The sequence below is a fragment of the Nicotiana tabacum genome, chromosome 22, assembly GCF_000715075.1.
Source record: "Nicotiana tabacum cultivar K326 chromosome 22, ASM71507v2, whole genome shotgun sequence".
NCBI lineage: Eukaryota > Viridiplantae > Streptophyta > Magnoliopsida > Solanales > Solanaceae > Nicotiana > Nicotiana tabacum.
This window is the reverse complement of record NC_134101.1, coordinates 10,724,863-10,747,266: the sequence shown is the minus strand read 5'-3', so window position 1 is coordinate 10,747,266 and position 22,404 is coordinate 10,724,863. Positions and strand designations below refer to the sequence as shown.

Genomic DNA, 22,404 nt, shown 5'->3' with positions numbered 1-22,404 from the left:
AGCAGGAGCCACTAATAAAATTTCAGTCCTTTTTGGAGGCAAAAGAAGCTCGAGCTATATAGTAATAGAAAATTACTACTCCTGTCTATTGAATTTCAAAATACTACTAATTTAATACTGGCGCAAATCGAATTGGGCAAACCTTAAATTTTTCCTCTCATTTTCCACATTTAGACCTTTTAAGGTTTAATTTGTGTCAATTGACTTGTCCACTGGCAGACGAGCAATATTTTGGTAGACATTAATTAAGGACTCTTCTTAAAGGAAATTATTGTTTAAGACATTAATTAAGGACTCTTATTAAAGGAAATTATTGTTTAGGCTGTAAACCATGTGTTAAAGTTGTTTAATCTTCAAAATACAACGTGCTTAACACAAATTCCAACTTCCAGTTACCTCTATAGTAATGGCTGGAAAAGCCATCAACCACCCCTATGTACATATACGAAATATTATGTTCGAGCATATTTAGCAATCTACTGAATTCAAATGCTATGAGCTAAAATCTTGCCTGATAAATTCTTTTTTCAAGCTTAAAGAGGGGGGGGGGGGGTTAGTTGCATAGGGATCTTTACACAAATAACCAGCTTAATTGATTGTTTATTCTTTCTAGTTGGTATACATATATTATTATATATTAATTATATACGGCTATACACATGTTTGTACATATATTATACACTAGCTAGCTATTTTTAATTTAGTGGTTGGTGCCTTGGTGGGAAGCTATTTAGGTTAACTCTTCTATTTTTTTTTTTAACTTTCTTCTTAGAGATACACTATCAAGAGCAAGAAATAATTTTCAAGAGCAAGAAAATTAATTTTGGCGGGTTACTTGTTAATTTCGTCCAAGTGTCGTCTCTTTAACATCCAGGAGTTGGAAAAGTTGGATATTAATTGGAGAAGACCAAAATGACAACAAAAGGATTGTAATTTAATAGGACATGAGTGGTAACTGGTAACATGCACAAAATTAAGTAATTTAACCTGTTACACATCAGATTCACCATTAAGTAGTTGGCATGAAAATGAAAAGATTCTTCTGTAGTTATGGCTTAGCACGACAACTAGAATTAAAAATCTCCACAGTAAATTAGTGCAAAATGTATCACGAGGTTTCTGAAATGATACTCCTAAACAAATGAGAATTGAAGAACCCTAAGGTCGATTCTCACTCTTCAGCATTTAATGCTTTCCACATGATTCCAAACTTCTTATCTTCTATTCCGAGGAAAACAGCTCTCTTTCCCAGCTACTAGAACACAATTGAATAATTATCATATCCAATTTTCTATGTTCACTAGTCTACTAACCAAGTCACTGTTTCCTTTGAATTTAACTTTTATACAATGACAAAGTAAAAAGAATTTATTATAACCATATCACCTAAAATATGGTTGGAACTTTTATACAAGAAGTCTGCCGGATTCGGGGTTTACATTTTTTAGTCAGTATACATAGATTATATAATAATTATACACGATTATATATATATTATACATGTATTATTTTTAATTTAAATTATTGGGTGGACGATTATTTAGATTAATTTTTCAATATAGTTATATGTATCATGCATAAAAAGTAGAATCAATAACCTAGAAAACGAAATAAGTTACCTTTAAAATAAATTTTTTACACTATTAGTGAGTATAAGTTAAATCATTTTCCCCTTCACCCTTACCTCATAAATTACGTACTTTTTCTTCTATAACAGTTTCCAATTTCAATTTTCAAATCAAGTACCCTCTTAGGAAGAAGAGACGTGGTCGACAGGATGAGAACCTTGTAAATATTGTTTATGGGGTTATGGCAATAATCAGTTATTTTAAGGTGATGAATAAAGTAAGGGTGAAAAACAGACATCTTCAGTACCGTCTTAGAGAAAATAAAAAACATGCGAGCTTCAATGCATCCATTAATTGCACTTGGTGATATGGAAGATTCGATTATTGGAAAAATGGATGTTTTCTTCTTTCTTTTGTCTTTTTTTTATGTTAAGACAACTAAAAATATGGAAATTCAAGGTAATCTAATCTTTCACAGCATAGCTACTTGCCTGCTTACAGTTTTGGGGAGTTTGAAGAGACAACTTAGCGGAGATCCACTTGCTGCTGGAAAGTGCTCTTGGGTTCCCAACTCCCAAGGCTTCGGGTTCTATTCGGCTGAGAATTTATCTTTTTTCATTTTTTGGGTCAGTTTTGAAAGTAACCTTGGAGCGTAAAGTTATTTTCGTATCACATATAAGTCACGGGCTTGAACCGTGAAAGCAGTCATTAATGTTTGCACTAGGGTAGACAATCTACATCACCCTTAGGGATGCGGCCCTTTCCCGGACCATGTGTGGATGCGAGATACTCTGTGTACCAAGTTGCCTTTTTTTTATATTGCAAACAGAAATGTAAAGGAAAAATCAAAGGAAAAAAAGTGGCAAACATTGGTGAGAATTATTTCCATGAAGACCACTGCCAAGCTATGTTGTTTGGACTCCAAAAATAGTGTATTTTTGAAGAATCCGATACAGGTGCGGCATCATTTTAGAGAGTCCAGCAACATAGCTGCCAAGGTATTATTGTCTAATGGTATCGTTAGAAGGTGGAGTTTTTTCATACAATAGTGAGATAATTCTTACTATCCCCCTTCCCCTTCCCCTCCCCCTTCCCCCGTGTAATGAAAATTTAAGAAAAAATTTCCACGAAAATCTAATATTTCCTCTGCAATGTCAAGAAAGGGTGAGTTAGGGGCTAAGATCGGTCATAGTCCATAAGAGGTTTCATTAAGAATCCATCATCAATTAGTTGTGAATGTTGGTATGCGTAATTTGATTTCAAGAAATTTTTATATGCCTGAGCCTTTTCTTACTAAGGCAACACGCTGGTTTTGACTCGTAGGATTTACCTAATCCAATTTGCTTAATTATGAAAACTGACAGAAGACTCAACTGCATAGGCACGTGATTGCATGGAGAGGGGCCGAAGCTAATTAAATTTCTAGCTGCAAATATACTCATTGTTTGTTGCTTAGAATTAATTACAGATTCCCTAAGAAACATATTTTATTTGAAGGCTTATCACCAGTATGCAAGGTTCATATTGCAGGACTCAGGTCAAGAAGAGACAAAGTAGGCAGTCTGACCTTGTCCTTTTTAAGTATACTCTAAATTGCCATAAAGTGATGCTGATCACAATTGTCCAGGGGGTGGGGGGGCGTCTAATTATTTATTATATTGCAGGAGCAAATGTTGAACAGGAGAGCGAGTAGATGAATCAAGAGGTTCTTGCCACAGCACAAAAGTTGGCTCTTTTCGCAGGCATACGTATACGACCAAATTTCTTATAAGATTCAAATCTATTGTAGCAATTGAATCGTGCTACAATCAAAGTAATCATCTGTGGGAGAGATTGTACTAACCATATGGAAGGGCAGTTGATCTCTTTGTCAAATTGGTGACCTCTAATATTGTAATACTTATAAGAAAAATCATTCCTGCGCTAAGGGCAGTTGATCTTTTTGTCAAATTGGTGACCTCTAATATTGTAATACTTCTACGAAAAATCATTCCTGCACTACCAAATTGTAATTAAATGATGAAATTAATACGATATTTGGCATTAAGTGGGCAGGGGAAGGAAAGAAAATTGGCAGAATAACCTACCAAAATATTTGGCACGTCTCAAGACGCTTCTTGGTTCTGTTCCAAATGTCGATGTTCATCCAATTGGCGCCTGTGTCGTCTTTTGATTCCATTTCTAAATAGAGTGCTTCCTGAGCTTTTGGCTTCCACAGAAATGTAGGATCCTTGTGAGGTCTGCAGAGTTGTTTTCTTCTTGAAGTACTCTGCTGCCTGCGCCTGAACTAATGTACCACAAGAAAGCAATAGCAATAATGAACTGATAATTGTTAACTTCCCCTTCGCCGCCCCTTCTTGTTACATGCTCTGAAGGAACATTTGCTGACATTCCACTAAATTATAGAATTCAATTCAATAATCCAATCCAATAATTGAACTATGAGATGTCAAGGACATACAATGCATAAGAAGTAAAAAACAAAGCTAAAAGTCCTTAGTTTTTTTGTTTTTTTTGTTTTTTTTGTTTTTTTTACTTTTCAGGCTGCTGCATCCTTTACCTATCCCTGATTTTTTCATATAATTAAGATATATCAACCTGCTCAAATTCTGCTATTATCATCTTCCCTTGCAGTTTCTAGTTTCTTGATGATTCAAAGAAAAGAAGCTAATAGCTATATGTTAAAAGATACTAGTTTCTGGGAGAAAAGTACCTTCTAAAGCTAAAACTAAGGAAATACAGCTATCTTTCCTACTTCCTTTTAACCCTTGAGTAATTATAAGCAGATTCTCAAGTTTTCAAATGCTATGTCCTTATTGTCATTGTTAAATCTTTTTGCACTTGCTTTCGTCAAATCCACCAAAATAGATTCTGTGCTAGGAAAACACCGATGCCATTCTTGAGGATTACAAAAGTTTTTTTTTGGTAACAATTGTGAATATTACCATAACAAACAAATTAATCAATACGTGAGGATTACAAAAGTTAATAACCAAAATACTTGTATTTGCGTAAGATGTGAGTGATGCATACTGTGCAACATGCTGTGGTCCAATCTTCCTCAAGAAAACAGACTACTTTCACGGAACTGAACATTGAGTAGTTATCTTTTCTTGGAATCACAAGACTACTCAAAATGAGTCAATTCAAACAACATAACTCAAAAGCCATGTGATACTTATAATCCCATAGTCAGCCTTGTACATGTATACTCATTACTCTGCGCTAGTAAATAATGGACCTTTCATGAAAATGTTAAATGGTTCACACAAATTTGGTTCTAGAAATTGTAAATGCTCTAGATAACATGAAACATTTTTAGACAGGGTAGCCATAACATTATCTAATCTGCCATTAAGTAAACAGGAAGTGATGATAATAGAAGCAAATCATAGAGCACAGTATACCGAAGTGGAGTACGACTGACGTTAACTATGAAGGTCAACACATGAGTGATCTTAACGAAATGCTAATACTTGATACCTGATCTTGAAGAAGCCGATATTACAGCAACATCTCTAAGTTTCTTAATTTTTTCAATTACAAAGTCATCTTTTCCAGGGTCAACAACGATGTTCATCTCAAAGCATAAAAGTGCCTTTTCACATGCCTGCAAAAGTACAATTCAGAGGCAGATATTCAGATAGGCTCGCTATAAGCTGTAGGATATAATAACATCTCTAGAGTTTTGATGCCATAAGATACAAGGTACATAAAGGCAATGCACAAAATAGCTAGCATCGCGTGATACACAGCTTTTTATTGTCAGCAAGATGTTAAACATGCAATAGTTAAGTAGCTTGACTGATCTAATTCCTACCATCGCAAATTGTCCATATTATTGTAGAAACAGGAGAACTCATAGCTGAGGAGAAGGGGCCAATTATAAGGAGATGTTTTCAGCAGTGAAGTGTAATTCCTAGTTATGTAACCTACATAAAAGAGATTTCCTCCAACAAGAGGCATAGAGATAACCGGAGTTTTGGGTTTTCGCTGAATATCAGATCATATAAATAATATCAGTTATTTCAACCCAGCTAGAACCTATTAAGAAGTTCACTTCTGGCTGATTTACAAACATATCCATAAGGGGAAAACATGATGACACAATGAGAACCTATAAGCTGTGATTTTGGAACTAGTCCTTTACATGCACATAAATGAAGAACAAGAAAACAGTACGAGCAGTACTTTAGTTTAGAATAATGCCAACCTTAACATGCCAGTAGCATACAATGAATTCTAAAGTAGAGATCAAAAACTGATGAAGTGAGCTTAAATTTGCTACGAACTGCACATACTAAAAGTTTTATTCTGTGCCCATTTCCACATGTAATATGCTTACAAGTACATAATTTTGACAGAAATTTACCTTCTTTGCGATGGAACAAAATCCATTCTCCAGTGAATGCTCAGCAAAAGTGAGCCACTCACTATATGAAACAAGAAGTCTCTGATCATTGGTGGCTTTTTGCTCTCTCATAAGCAATGCCTCATATCTCAAGGCCAAGCAACTCTGTGAATATCCAAATAGCCAAGAGTCACGTACTTGGAACAAAAAATAAGATATTACATAATTATTAACAAAAAAAGACAAAAAAGAAAAATGATAAAATAGAAGAAACTAAAACCATTGTCAGTTGTAATGTTTCAAAGTCTCACAGCATAGGATATGCCTACCACTTTGGATGTCAAATAACATTTAAGGCACTGTAACATCTGATAAGCTTTGTAAGCATCTCTGGCAAGTTCCAACAGATGAATTTTGAACCACGGTGCCATGATTCTAATATCAAATAAACTTTCACGACTATGTACAATGACATTCAGTTGAAGACTCAGTAAACTCTTAAATCTCACACTTCAGCCAAATTGTGATGCATAAATATGGGTACGAGTCATAAAATTGATCTCGTCTCCTTCGCTTCGAAGAATTTCAGCTTAAGCCATCAGGTATATAGTGGCACTTAGCATTATTCCTTCATTACACTTACTGGAGAGTCAAATGGTTCATGTTCCTAATATCGCCTATACTAAGTAATTCATTTTCTCTATCTTTTTCCCTAAAAAAGTTTGCATATATATACAAAAGGAAGGATATATTTCCTTTACCGGTACAACCTAATACCAGTTTCTCCAGCCAGCAGCTAATAATTGTTCACATCTTTTGCTACTCACATTACTTCCTGCGACCACCACCAAAAGCACCACCACTTCTACAGCTATATAAGTTATCCGTAATCTACTAAGTACCACATATTAAAGTGCATTCGAACACTAAAATCCTCTAATAAAGCAACTTCCTAAGCAGAAGTTTTCCATGACATATATAGTTCAAAGAGAATACAATTACCGAACACAACGCCCAAAAAAATTCAGTAAGTCTTCTACTTATCATGAAAATTCAGCAAAATACATGGTTTAACGCATCAGACTCTCTTCCACTATATGCATTTGTAGTGTCATCAACATCATCCTACAGAAAACAACTCCTATTTCTGAATAACTCTGTCTGCTAATAACTACTAGTAATAATTTGCCAAATCAAAATAAAAATGTACAATAATACGCATCAATTTAAACACAATAAAGCCAAAGTTGTATACCTCAGTATCTCCAATGAGAGCAAAAACGCGTACTAGAAAATCGACGATCAGAAGCTTATGCTCCGTAGATTTTCCAGCGATTTCCTGAATAATGCAGAGAGATTCGTTTCTCACGAACTGTTTCAAAGCGCGCACCACTCCGTCCAAGTATTTGAAGTCGTTTGAAGCTAAAAAGGATTCGAGAACTCGAATAGTTCCTTCATTGAATCTGCACACAAAAAACCATGCTCAGATCAAGCGCATTTTACTGAATCAGAATGAAAATTATTGATAAATCGGAAATAGAGACAGAGAAAATGAGCACGGAACAAACCTCCGGCTTTCGATTTGGGATTGGAAAAGAGAGATCTGCTGCGAGACTGCAATTGACATCTTCACGAGAAAGAAATGAGGAGCTGAAGATTTGAAACTGCGCTTATTTAAAGGCTTTTCGAATTTTGATTTTTCGTGCTCTTGTAAATCTCCAATAGCTCCTCCTAAAAATTTTCGTTATTAAATTTTTTTTTGTTATAAAATATAACTGAGTAACAATACGGAACAAGCAAAAAAAATAAGCTAAGAAATATATAGAGAAAGAGAGAAGAGATTCTTATTTTTTTTTCAATTATATATATTTTTCTATTTATTACAATGCCTTTATATAGGCATGAAAAGTGATTGAATATGTCATTAAACATAGAAAATATGTCATTGAATATGTCATTAAGCATTTGAGATGAAGATCATGAAGGAAGAGTAGACATCTACCATAATTTGATATTTCTTATAACACTCCCCCTTGGATGTTCATAGATAATGTGCCTCGTTAAAACCTTATTAGAAAAAGAAAAAAAACTGAGTGAAGGAAAAAGAGTACACATGTTTAGAAATACTCTTTTTGGTTGCCTTATTAAAAACCTTGCAAGAAAAATCCAGTGGGACAAAACCTTGTAAGGGAAAAAGAGTACACCGCGTATTAACTCCCTCTAATGAGAGCATCAATTCACATCCTTGAGCCTTCACATCCCAATCTTGTACACTAGTTTCTTAAAGGCTGACGTCGGTAGAGATTTTGTGAACAAATCAGCCATATTGTCACTTGAACGGATCTATTGCACACTGATATCACCATTCTTTTAAAAATCATGTGTGAAAAAATTATTTTGGTGAAATGTGTTTTGTTCTATCTCCTTTTATGAATCCTCCCTTCAATTGAGTTATGCATGTTGCATTGTCTTCATATAAAATTGCGGGTAGTTTGTCACACTTCAAACCATATTTATCTCGAACAAGGTGTATTATAGACCTCAACCATACACATTCTCGACTTGCTTCATGAATAGCAATTATCTCAGCATGATTAGATGAAGTAGCCACAACTGATTACTTAGTCGATCGCCAAGATATTGCAGTGCCTCCGTATGTAAACACATAACCTGTTTGAGATCGAACCTTGTGTGGGTCAGATAAATACCCAGCATCGGCATGACCAACAAGATCCGAGACTGCAATCATTGCCATAAAATAAGCCTATATCTGTAGTCCCTTTTAGATACCGCAATATGTGTTTGATTCCATTCCAATGTCTCCTTGTAGGAGCAGATCTATATCTTGCTAAGACATTAACTGAAAAAGTTATGTCAGGCCTTGTAGTGTTAACAAGATACATTAGTGCACCAATTGCACTAAGATATGGTACTTCAGGACCAAGAAGCTCTTCATTCTTTTCTTGAGGTCGGAACGAGTACTTATTCACATCAAGTGATCGAACAATCATCGGAGTACCTAATGGATATGCTATATCCATGTAAAATCGTTTTAATACCTTTTCTATGTAGGCAGATTGATGAACAAAAATCTCATTTGCCAAATGTTCAATTTGCAAATCAAGACATAATTTTGTCTTTCCGAGGTCTTTCATCTCGAATTCCTTCTTTAAATAATCAATTGCCTTTTGGAGTTCTGTAGGAGTTCCAATAAAGTTTATGTCATCAACATATACGGGAAGTACAATAAACTCCGATGTTATTTTCTTTATAAAAATATATGGATAAATGGCATCATTTATATAACCTTCCTTTAATAAATATTCACTAAGGCGGTTATACCACATTCTTCCTGATTGCTTTAAACCATACAAAGATCTTTGCAATTTGATTGAAAACATTTCTATGGACTTTGAATTATGTGCGTCACGCATTTTAAATCCCTCGAGAATTTTCATGTATATCTCATTATCAAGTCAGCTGTAAAGGTAGGCTGTAACCACATCCATTAAATGCATGTCAAACTTTTCATGGACAATAAGACTAATGAGATAACAGAACGTTATAGCATCCATAACAAGAGAATACGTCTCTTCATAATCACCAGGCCTTTGTGAAAATCCTTGTGCAACAAGGCGTGCCTTATATCTTTGTACCTCATTTTTCTCATTCCTTTTACGTACAAAGACCCATTTATAGCCAACATGTTTAACACTATTAGGTGTTTGGACTACAGACCCAAAAACTTCACGTTTCGTAAGTGAATCCAACTCAGATTGGATTGCTTCTTGCCATTTTGGTCAATCACGTCTTTGTCGACATTCTCCAACTGATTGAGGTTCAAGATCCTCATTATCTTGCATAATGCTAGATGCAACATTGTATGCAAAGACATAATCCACCACTATATTCAATCAATTCAAATTTGTCTCAATATCGATTGGATTTATTGATAGTTCCTTATTTTCTTGAGTCTCAGGCTCATCGATATCCTCATGAATCTCAGGATTGGTTAAATCATGGGTTTCTTTATGAGACTCTTTCGTAGTGTCATCTTGATCATTTATTTTCCTTTTTCTAGGATTTCGATCCTTAGAACCCAATGGTCTGCCACACTTTAGGCGTGCTTTTGACTCATTAGCTATGACACTAGAAGATTGTCCAACAGGGACATCAATACGGATTGGAACATTCTCTGCAGGGATATGTGATTTCGTTATCCTTTTTAGATCGCTAAATGCCTCTGGAATTTGATTTACTATTTTCTATAAATGGATAATCTTTTGCACCTCTTCTTCACAAATAGAGGCACATGGATCAAGATGAGATAATGATGAATTTTTTTATGAAATTTCCCGTTTGATTTCACCAATTTCTCCCCCTAATTTTGGGAAAAATGCCTTATCGAATCGACAATCTACAAATCGAGCAGTAAACAAATCTCCCATTAATGTTTCGAGGTAGCGAATAATGAAGGGCAATTCAAACCCAACATATATTCCTAACCTTCTTTGGGGACCCATCTTTGTGCGATATGACGGTACTATAGGCACATATACAGCACATCCAAAAATATTTAGATGGGATATATTAGGTTCATGACCAAAAACTAATTGCAACGGAGAATATTTATGATAATTTGTCGGTCTGAGACGAATTAGTATTGCTGCATGTAAAATGGCATGACCCCAAACAGAGGTGGGTAATTTCGTTTTCATGAGTAACGATCTTGCTATCAATTGCAGACGTTTAATCAAAGACTCTGCAAGGCCATTTTGAATGTGAACATGAGCTACAAGATGTTCCACTTTTATCCCAATTGATAAGCAATAATCATTAAATGCTTGAGATGAAAACTCAGCAGCATTATCAAGTCGAATAGACTTAATTGGATTATCGGGAAACTGTGCACGTAATCGATTATTTGTGCCATTAATTTTGCAAACGTCAGGTTGCGAGATGACAATAGGCACACATGAGACCATCTAGAAGATACATCTATTAAGACCATAAAATACCTAAATGACCCACTACGTGGGTGAATAGGTCCACAAATATCCCCTTGTATACGTTCCAAAAACGCAGGGGACTCAATCCCAACCTTTGTTGGTGATGGTCTAATAATTAACTTGCCTTGATAACAAGAAGTACAAGAAAAATTATTATTTAAAAGAATCTTTAAATTCTTTAATGGATACCCATTTGAGTTTTCTATAATTCGTCTCATCATAATTGATCCAGGATGTCCCAATCGATCATGCCAAAGTACAAAAGTATTGGAATCAAAGTACAAAAGTATTGGAATCAGTAACCTTTTGGTTTACGATAGAATGTGCCTCAATTGTACTAATTCCTGTCTAATACAGGCCACAAGATAAAGATGAAAACTTCTCAATAATCCTTTTCTGGCCAGAGACATTCTTGGTAACGATGAGATATTCGATATTATTCTCATTTATTGTCTCAATATGAAATCCATTTCGACGGATATCTTTAAAACTCAACAAGTTCCTCTTGGACTTGGAGGAGAATATTGCATTCTCTATGATAAGTATTGTTCAATTAGGAAGAGTTATAGTGGCTCTTCCAGAGCCTTCAATTAGATTACTACTACCAGAAATTGTAGTAACATCTGCCTTACACATACCTAAATGAGAGAAATATTTCTTCTCTTTGAATATTGTATGTGTCGTACATGAATCAATTAAGCAAATATTTTTACAATTGAAATTTGATCCAAGTTTTCTTTGAGAGATATCTATATTTACTTCCCGTGGTTTGACATACAAAAAGAAGTATATGAATAAATATTAGTATTTTCAGAGAAGAAAAGGGAAAAAAAATAAAGTTAAACCAATGATTCAATAGTGACCTTTTAATGCAATTTTGAGAAAATTCTAATTATGATACAAATAATTACGTAGCAAACATAATATAATTATAAGTACATTACACATATGACTAATACAACTACAACAAAATTATTTATATGTATAAGTTATTTACATTTTCCTACACATTGCATGAAAAATAAATGATCCGTGTAAGAAAAGAACATACTAAGATGCTTCTCTTTTCTTTATCCCTAATATTTTATCCATGTGCATGAAAAAAAATTGAGGTCCCGATGTACTAGATTTTTTTTTTCTTCTTTTTTTTTTCAAAGAAAGATGGGAATAAAGGGTCAAGTAACAAAAGTTGTTTTAGGGTGTAACGACCCGACCGGTCGTTTTGAGAGTAATAGCCCCGATCCCCTATTTACTGCTTCTCCCATATCTATTTATGCTATTGTGACTTGCCGGGAGGGTTCGTTTTAGTTTTTAGAGTGTTTTGGGACACTTAGTCCCTAAAATGGGAGCTTAAGTCTTAGGATTTTGACCGTAGTCGGAAATGTGTGAAGACGACTCCAGAATGGAGTTTCGTCAGTTCCGTTGGGTGATTTTGGACTTAGGAGCGTGTCCGAATTGTGCTTTGGAGGTCCGTAGCTTATTTAGGCTTGAATTGGCGAAAATCGAATTTTTGGAGTTTTGGACCGATAGTGAAATTTTTGATATCGAGGTCGGATTCCAATTACGGAAGTTGGAGTAGGTCCGTAATGTTGAATATGACTTGTGTACAAATTTTGGGGTCAATCGTACGTGGTTTGATAGGTTTCGGCATCGGTTGTAGAATTTTGAAGTTTCAAGTTCTTTAAGTTTGAATTGGAGGGTGATTCATGATTTTAGCGTTGTTTGATGTGATTTGAGGGCTCGACTAAGTTTGTATGGTGTTTTAGGACTTGTTGGTGTATTGGGTTGAGGTCCCGGGGGTCTCGGGTGTGTTTCGGATGGTTAACAGATCAAATTTGGTTTTGGAAGAATAGCTGAAGCTACTGCACCTGGTGTAATCGCACCTGCGCAACACTGACCGCAGGTGCGAGCCCGCAGAAGCGAGCCAAGGGACGCAGGTGCAGTTTGGAAGGAAGAGGCCGGAGGTCACATGTGCGGAGGTATAACCAAATCAGCGCATCCGCAGATGCGGAAGATTGAGCGCAGAAGCGGAAGGGGCCAGGGCGTGAGTGATCGTAGAAGCAGAATAATTCCGCAGGAGCAGGCGCGGCCCATTGCTCGCAGATGCGGACCCAATCCCCGTAGGTCATTTCCGCACCTGCGATGGAAATTCCGCAGGTGCGGCGTCGCAGGTGCGACTATGGACCGCAGGTGCGAGATTTCTGGACAGAACACTTAAATGCAAGGGTTCGCGATTTTTGTTCATTTTCAACATTTTGAGCTCGGGTTTGGCGAATTCTTGAGAGCATTTAGAGGGTTTTCTTGAGGTAAGTCCCCTGTGCTTATTTTTGATCAATAATCTTGCTTCCCCATATATTTTTCCACCTAGTTAGTGTGTATTTAAGGTGGAAATTGGGAATTTTAGGCTAGGGGTTTAGAAGTTTGATTTGTGGATTTGGAGGACCATTTGGTGCCGGATTTTAGTAAATTTGATATGGTTAGACTCGTGAGTGAACGGGCTTTCGTATTTTATGACTTTTACCTGATTCAAAGATGTGGGCCCCACGGGCGATTTTTGAGTTAATTTTGGAATTTTCGTTAAAGTGTTGATTTCGTTAATTAGATGAGCCTATATTGTTGTATTTATGATATGTAATTGATTTTGGCTAGATTTGGGCCATTCGAAGCCAGATATTCGTGGGAAAGGCATTGTGACCGATTGATTGAGCTTGGTTCGAGGTAAGTGGCTTGCCTAACTTTGTGTGGGGGAAATTCCCTTTAGATTTGGAACTATTGTGATATGTGAGCGCCGTGTACGTGAGGTGAAGAGTACGTACACGGGCTAGTTATGGTAAAAACCCAATTTTCTTACTGAGGAGTAACATGTTTTCCCTGTTATTTTGAGTTATACCATTTTAATGGGTACTAATCTATTTTCATTCTTAATTGAGTTATTCCAATATGTGTAGCTATCATGTTTAATCTAATACAACATGTCTACGTGTCTTAATTGTTATGTGTATTCTGTGCAATATGCTTAGTGAATTTCCTACTTCTTCCCTGACTAGTACTTAGTCTAAATCGTAAGAATTTCATGAGGTAGTTGTATTTCTATCGTTCGTGCTGCATATTTACTTTGGGTCTACGGAACGGTATTCCGGGAGATTCCCATATACTGCATATTTACTTTGGGACTACGGAACGATATTCCGGGAGATCCCCCTATACTGCATATTTACTTTGGGACTACGGAACGGTATTCCGGGAGAACCCTATGTACTGCATATTTACTTTGGGACTACGGAATGGTATTCTGGGAGATCCCCCTGTATTGCATACTTACTTTGGGACTACGAAACGGTATTCCGGTAGATCCCACTGCACATTTGCGTTTGGGACTACGAGACGGTATCTCGGGAGATCCCCTGTTGTGTTTCTGTGTACTGAGTTGTTACCTTCAATGATTTTGTTATTATTAAATTTCAGCCTTTATTTTATTGCGATATTACACTCTATATTATTTTATTATATATTTATCAGTAGGGCCCTGACCTGACCCCGTCACTACTCGACCGAAGTTAAGCTTGGCACTTACTGAGTACCGATTGTGGTGTACTCATGCTACTCTCTGCACATATTTTTCGTGTGCGAATCCAGGTGCACCTTATCAGCCGCACTATCAGTGAGCCGGGACAACTTTGGAGATTTCAAGGTATATCTGCCGCGTCCGCAGCCCTCGGAGTCCCCTTCTACTCTTTCTCATGTCCATTATCTTCTGTATATTCCTTGTTAGATTCTCATGTATAGAGACACTAGATTTTTTTTTCTGTAGTTTGTGATTCACAATGTTCCGGATTTTTGAAATTGTTGTGTATTTTTGAATAGTTGGTTAAATTTATATTTTTATTTCACTATTCTGCAAAATGTTAGGCTTACCTAGTTGTAGAGACTAGGTACCGTCACGATGTCACACAGAGGGGAAATTGGGCCGTGACAAGTTGGTATTAGAGCTCTAGGTTCATAGGTGTCGTGAGTCATAAACCGATTTAGTAGAGCCTCGTGGATCAGTACGGAAACATCTGTACTTATCTTCGGGAGGCTATGGAACTGTTAGGAAAATTTCACTACTTTGATTCCTTGTCGTGCGAAAATTATTGACTTCAAAGATTCTAAACTTTTGTATTCTATTCTTGCACAGATGGTGAGGACACATACAAACGGATTTGATGACCAGGCACTCGCACCCCCTGCTAGTGCCGCGAGAGGCCGGGGTTGGGGTAGAGGTCAAAGACGTCCACGTGATGCAGCCAGAGCACCCGCACGAGCTGCTACAGAGGAGCCCCCAGTAGCTCCAGCTGGAGGGCAGACACCTGAGGTACCTATTTCTGCACCAGCCCTCCAGGAGACTCTAGCCCAGTTTCTGAGCATGTTCAACACCTTAGCTTAGGCTGGATTGATTCCACTTACTCCTGCCACATCTCAGGCCGGGGGAGGAGCACAGACTCCCGTCGCCGGTACTCTAGAGCAGCGGGTTCAGGTCGGCCAGGTTCCATTGGTTGTACTAATGCAGTCGGCAGCTCCAGCTTAACCCGAAGTTAGGGCATCAACTTCTGAGGTGGAGCGGCTCAGACTTGAGAGGTACAAGAAGTACCACCTACCTACTTTCAGCGGATTGGCTACAGATGATGCTCAGGGTTTTCTGGAGGAGTGTCATCGTATTCTCCGTACTATGGGCGTAGCAGAGACGAGCGGGGTTTCTTTTACTACATTCCAGCTTAGAGGAGAAGCTTATCAGTGGTGGCATGCTTATGAGCTGAGTAGTCCAGCTAAGGCAGCTTCACTTAGATAGACTCAGTTCTCGGACATGTTTTTGAGAGAGTATGTCCCTCTGAGCCACAGGGACTCATGGCGCGCGGAGTTTGAGCAGCTGCGCCACGGTGCTATGACTGTGTCAGAGTATGCGGTTCGCTTCAGTGATTTGGCCCGACATGCACCGGCCTTAGTTGCCACAGTTCGAGAGAGGGTTCGACGGTTTATTGAGGGACTCCATCCCAGCATCCGGAGTAGTATGGCTAGGGAATTAGAGATGGATATTTCTTATCAGTAGGTTGTGAGTATTGCCAGGAGATTTGAGGGCATGTTTGCCCGGGATAGAGAGGAGAGGGAGGCCAAGAGGTCTCGAGAGGCTTGTTATTATTCTGGAGCTCATGCACCAGCAGCTCGCCATGGTAGGGGTTATGTGATCCGCTCTGTTCATTCAGCTCTTCCAGCCGCCAACGGTGTTCTAGCTCCTTCTAGACCCCGGGAGCCTTATTATGAACCGCCAGTATCTAGTATGCCTCCTGTACAGGGTGTTCCTAGCGGCCAGTCCAGCAGACCTGGCCCGAGCCAGTCACAACAGCCACGCCCTCCCATGTGGTGAGGGATTGCCCCAGGATTAGGAGGGGTGCACCTTCACAGACTTCTCAGCCACAACGTGCTCCACCGGGTCCTTGGGCTATGATTACAGCACCAGCTGCCACCCCACCTGCTCAGACAGCTCGAGATGGAGGTAGAGGTCGCCCTAGAGGGGGAGGCCATGCCAGATATTATGCACTTCCTGCTCGTACAGAGGCAATTGCTTCTGATTCTCTCATTACAGGTATTATTTCTGTCATAGAGATGCGTCAGTATTATTTTACCCGGGCTCTCCATATTTTTATGTGTCCTCTTATTTTGCCCGTATTTGGGCGTATCTTGGGATTCTTTGAGTTCCCCTATTTATGTGTCTACTCATGTGGGAGATTCTCTTATTGTGGACCGCGTGTATCAGTCGTGTTTGTTTGCTCTTAGTGGTTTTGAGACCAGAGCCAATTTATTATTGCTCAACATGGTGGACTTTGATATTATTTTGGGCATGGACTGGTTGTCTCCCCATTATGCTATTCTTGATTGTCACGCTAAGATCGTGATGCTGGCTATGCCAGGTTTACCGCGATTAGATTGGAGAGGTACCTTAGAGTATACTCCCAGCAGAGTTATTTCTTTTCTTAAAGCTCAACGAATGGTTGAGAAAGGGTGTGACGCGTATCTAGCTTATGTGAGAGATGTCAGAATTGATACCCCTACAGTTGAGTCAGTTCCAGTAGTGAGGGACTTCCTAGATGTGTTTTCAGCTGATCTTCCAGGCATGCTGCCCGACAAAGATATTAATTTTGGCATTGATTTGTTGCCTGGCACTCAACCCATCTCTATTCCTCCATATCGTATGGCTTCTCCTGAGTTAAAGGAGTTGAAGGAGCAGTTGCAGGAATTGCTTGATAAGGGCTTCATTCAGCCTAGTATGTCACCTTGGGGTGCTCCTGTCTTATTTGTGAAGAAGAAGGATGGTTCTATGCGAATGTGTATTGATTACCGCCAGTTGAACAAAGTCACAGTGAAGAACATCTATCCATTGCCTCGTATTGATGACTTATTTGATAAGTTACAGGGTGCCAGAGTGTTTTCCAAGATTGACTTACGTTTAGGATATCATCAGTTGAAGATTCGGGAGCAAGATATCCCGAAGACGGCTTTCAGGACGAGATATAGTCATTATGAGTTTCTTGTTATGTCTTTTGGGCTGATCAATGCCCCATCAGCTTTTATGCACTTGATGCACAGTGTATTCCGGCCTTATCTTGACTCATTCATCATTGTATTTATTGACGACATTCTGGTATACTCCCGAAGCTGGGAGGATCATGAGCAGCACCTGAGGACTGCACTTCAGACCTTAAGAGAAAAGAAGTTATATGCAAAATTTTCAAAGTGTTAGTTTTGGCTAAACTCAGTGGCATTCTTGGATCATATACAAGTGAGGGGATCCATGTAGATTCGAAGAAGATTGAAGCAGTGCATAGTTTGCCCAGACCGTCCTATGCTACAAAGATCCGAAATTTTCTTGGTTTAGCAGGGTATTACCGTCGCTTTGTAGAGGGATTCTCATCTATTGCTGCACCTATGAACAGGCTGACCCAGAAGGGTGCTCCATTCAGGTGGACACAGGAATGTGAGGAGAGCTTTCAGAAGCTCAAGACAGCTTTGACTACAGCCCCAGTATTGGTATTACCTACAGGTTCAGGGACTTATACTGTATGTTGTGATGCATCGCGGATTGGTCTCGGCGCGGTGTTTATGCAGGACGGTAGGGTGATTTCCTACGCGTCCAGACATCTGAAGGTGCACGAAAAGAACTATCCTGTCCACGACCTTGAGTTAGCAGCTATTGTTCATGCCTTGAAGATATGGCAGCATTATTTGTACGGTGTTCCTTGTGAGATTTACACCGATCATCGGAGTTTGCAGCATCTGTTTAAGTAGAAAGATCTTAACTTACGTCAGCGGAGGTGGTTGGAGCTACTTAAGGATTATGATATCACTATTTTGTACCACCCTGGGAAGGCCAATGTGGTGGCCGATGCTTTGAGTCATCGGGCAGAGAGTTTGGAGAGCTTAGCATATCTACCAGCAGCAGAGAGACCATTGGCGTTGGATGTTCAGGCCTTAGCCAGCCAGTTTGTGAGATTAGATATTTCTGAGCCGAGTCGAGTATTGGCTTGTGTGGTCTCTTGGTCTTCTCTTAATGATTGTATCAGGGAGCGTCAGTATGATGACCCCCATCTGCTTGTCCTTAAGGACACGGTCCATCACGGTGATGCTAAGGAGGTCACTATTGGAGATGATGGTGCATTAAGGATGCAGAGCAGGCTATGTGTGCCAAATGTAGATGGTTTACGTGAGTTGATTCTCCAGGAGGCTCACAGTTCACGATACTCTATTCATTCGGGTGCCGCAAAGATGTATCAAGACTTGAAACAACATTAATGGTGGATGAGAATGAAGAAGAACATAGTAGAGTATGTGGCTCGATGTCTAAATTGCCAGAAGGTAAAATATGAGCATCAACGACCAGGTGGATTGCTTCAGAAGTTAGAGATTTCGGAGTGAAAATGGGAGCGGATCACTATGGATTTTGTGGTTGGACTCAGCAGAGGTTTGATGCAGTTTGGGTGATTGTGGATAGGTTGACCAAGTCGGCTCATTTCATTCCTGTGATGACTACCTATTCTTCCGAGCAGCTAGCTCGAATATACATCTGTGAGATTGTCATGCTTCATGGCATACCAGTATCTATTATCTCTAACCAGGGTATGCAGTTTACATCACGATTCTGGAGAGCTGTACAACATGAGTTGGGTACTCGGGTTGAGTTGAGCACAACATTTCACCCTTAGATGGACGGGCAGTCCGAGCGTACTATTCAGATATTAGAGGATATGTTCTGTGCGTGTGTGATAGATTTTGGGGGTGCTTGGGACCAGTTCTTGCGACTTGCGGAGTTTACTTACAACAACAGTTATCAGTCCAACATTCAGATGGCACCATATGAGGCTCTGTATGGTAGGCGGTGTCGGTCCCCAGTGGGTTGGTTCGAGCCCGGCGAAGCCAGATTATTGGGTACGGACTTGGTTCAGGATGCCTTGGAAAAGGTGAAGGTGATTCAGGATAGACTTCGCACAGCCTAGTCCATACAGAAAAGTTATGCGGACCGGAAGGTTCACGATGTGGCATTCATGGTTGGAGAGCGAGTCTTGCTCCGGGTTTCGCCTATGAAGGGTGTTATGAGGTTTGGAAAGAAGGGCAAGCTGATCCCAAGGTTCATTGTCCATTTGAGGTGTTGCGTCGAGTTGGGGAGGTTGCTTATGAGCTTGCCTTGCCTCCCAGTCTAGCAGGAGTTCATCCGATATTCCACGTTTCTATGCTCCGAAATTATCACAGCGATCTGTCTCATGTGTTGGATTTCAGCTCAGTCCAGTTGGACAATGATCTATTTTATGTTGAGGAGCCAGTGGCTATTTTAGACAGGCAGGTCAGAAAGCTAAGATCAAAGAACATTGCTTCCGTGAAGGTTCATTGAAAGGGGCAGCCGGTCGAGGAGGCGACTTGGGAGACCGAGAATGTTATGCGCAGCCGTTACTATCACCTTTTCACCACTTCAGGTATGTCTTTATGCTCGTTCGAGGACGAACGATTATTTTTAGAGGGAAAGGATGTAATGACTCGGCCGGTCATTTTGAGAGTAATAGCCCTGATCCCCTATTTACTGCTTCTCCCATATCTATTTCTACTTTTGTGACTTGCCGGGAGAGTTCGTTTTAGTTTTTAGAGTGTTTTGGGACACTTAGTCCCTAAAAAGGGAGCTTAAGTCTTAGGATTTTGACCGTAGTCAGAACTGTGTGAAGACGACTCCGGAATAGAGTTCCGTCGATTTCGTTAGCTCCGTTAGGTAATTTTGGACTTAGGGGCGTATCCGGATTGTGTTTTGAAGGTCCGTAGCTTATTTAGGCTTGAATTGGCGAAAATTGAATTTTTGGAGTTTTGGACCGGTAGTGAAATTTTTGATTTCAAGGTTGGATTTCGGTTCTGGAAGTTGGCATAGGTCCGTAATGTTGAATGTGATTTGTGTGCAAAATTTGGGGTCAATCGGACGTGGTTTGATAGGTTTCGGCATCGGTTGTAGAATTTTGAAGTTTCAAGTTCTTTAAGTTTGAATTGGAGGGTGATTCGTGATTTTAGCGTTGTTTGATGTGATTTGAAGGCTCGACTAAGTTTGTATGATTTTTTAGGACTTGTTGGTATATTGGGTTGAGGTCCCGAGGGTCTCGGGTGTGTTTCGGATGGTTAACGGATCAAATTTGGTTTTGGAAGAATAGCTGAAGCTGCTACACCAGGTGTAATCGCACCTGCGCAACACTGACCGTAGGTGTAAGCCCGCAGAAGCGAGCCAAGGGACGCAGGTGCGGTTTGGAAGGAAGAGGCCAGAGGTCGCAGGTGCGGAGGTATAACCGCATTTGCGCATCCGCAGATGTGTAAGATTGAGCGCAAAATCGGAAGGGGCCAGGGCGATGGAAATTCCGTAGGTGCGACTATGGACCGCACGTGCGAGATTTCTGGACAGAACACTTAAATGCAAGGGTTCGCGATTTTTGCTCATTTTCAACATTTTGAGCTCGAGTTTGGCGATTTCTTGAGAGCATTTAGAGGAGTTTCTTGAGGTGAGGCCCCTGTGCTTATTTTTTATCAATAATCTTGCTTCCCCATGTATTTTTCCACCTAGTTAGTGTGTATTTAAGGTGAAAATTGGGAATTTGAAGCTAGGGGTTTGGAAGTTTGATTTGTGGATTTGGAGTACCATTTGGTGTCGGATTTTAGTAAATTTGATACAGTTAGACTCGTGAGTGAACGGGCTTTCGTATTTTATGACTTTTACCCGATTCAGAGACGTGGGCCCCACGGATGATTTTTGAGTTAATTTCAGAATTTTCGTTAAAATGTTGATTTCGTTAATTAGATGAGCATATATTGTTGTATTTATGATATGTAATTGCTTTTGGCTAGATTAGGGCCATTCGAAACCGGATATTCGTGGGAAAGGCATTGTGACCGATTGATTGAGCTTGGTTCGAGGTAAGTGGCTTGCCTAACTTTGTATGGGGGAAATCCCCTTAAGATTTGAAACTATTGTGATATGTGAGTGCCGTGTACGTGAGGTAACGAGAACGTACACGGGCTAGTTGTGGTAAAAACCCAATTTTCTTACTGAGCAGTAACATATTTTCCCTGTTATTTTGAGTTATACCATTTTAATGGGTACTAATCTATTTTTATTCTTAATTGAGTTATTCCAATATGTGTAGCTATCATGTTTAGTCTAATACAACATGTCTACGTGTCTTAATTGTTATGTGTATTCTGTGCAACATGCTTAGTGAATTTCCTACTTCTTCCCTGACTGGTACTTAGTCTAAATCGTAAGAATTTCATGATGTAGTTGTATTTCTATCGTTCGCGCTGCATATTTACTTTGGGTCTACGGAACGGTATTCCGGGAGATCCCCATATACTGCATATTTACTTTGGGACTACGGAATGATATTCCGGGAGATCCCCCTATACTGCATATTTACTTTGGGACTACGGGACGGTATTCCGGGAGATCCCTATGTACTACATATTTACTTTGGGACTACGGAACGGTATTCTGGGAGATCCCCCTGTATTGCATACTTACTTTGGGACTACGAAACGGTATTCCGGGAGATCTCACTGTACTGCATATTTACTTTGGGACTACGGAACGGTATTCCGGGATATCCCTCTGTATTGCATATTTACTTTGGGACTATAGAATGGTATTCCGGGATATCCCCCTGCACATTTGCGTTTGGGACTACGAGACGGTATCTCGGAAGATCCCTTGTTGTGTTTCTGTGTACTGCGTTGTTACCTTCTATGATTTCGTTGTTGTTAAATTTCAGCCTTTATTTTATTGCGGTATTACACTCTATATTGTTTTATTATATATTTACCAGTATGGCCCTGACCTGACCTCATCACTACTCGACCAAGTTTAGGCTTGGCACTTATTGGGTACCGATTGTGGTGTACTCATGCTACTCTTTGCACATGTTTTTCG

The 22,404-nt window shown here is 39.3% G+C and overlaps 1 protein-coding gene across 2 annotated transcripts; it reads right to left on the bottom strand.

The window, feature by feature from the left end:
- Nucleotides 1–3,240: 3,240 nt before the first annotated feature.
- LOC107813235 (protein DOUBLE-STRAND BREAK FORMATION-like) lies at nt 3,241–7,672 on the bottom strand. 2 transcript variants are annotated; one of them, XM_075245147.1, is made up of 6 exons: nt 7,488–7,672; nt 7,175–7,382; nt 5,941–6,084; nt 5,052–5,178; nt 3,656–3,855; nt 3,241–3,566 (listed from the first exon to the last, which is right to left on the bottom strand). In XM_075245147.1, exons 1-5 carry the CDS (start codon nt 7,544–7,546, stop codon nt 3,674–3,676), a joined length of 720 nt encoding a protein of 239 aa, XP_075101248.1. In that variant the 5' UTR covers nt 7,547–7,672; the 3' UTR covers nt 3,241–3,566; nt 3,656–3,673. The 2 variants fall into 2 exon arrangements, with proteins under 2 accessions (XP_075101248.1, XP_016493961.1); XM_016638475.2 differs by having other exon boundaries at nt 3,241–3,561; nt 7,488–7,671.
- Between the last annotated feature and the right edge of the window lie 14,732 nt (nt 7,673–22,404).

Coding starts and splice junctions, on each gene's coding strand:
- LOC107813235 (XM_075245147.1), bottom strand. CDS start 7,546: ATGTCAATTGCAGTCTCGCAGCAGATCTCTCTTTTCCAATCCCAAATC. Junction 6,085..7,174: donor CTCTCATTGGAGATACTGAG/GTATACAACTTT, acceptor GGATATTCACAG/AGTTGCTTGGCCTTGAGATA. Junction 5,179..5,940: donor TTTGTTCCATCGCAAAGAAG/GTAAATTTCTGT, acceptor GTACTTTTGCAG/GCATGTGAAAAGGCACTTTT.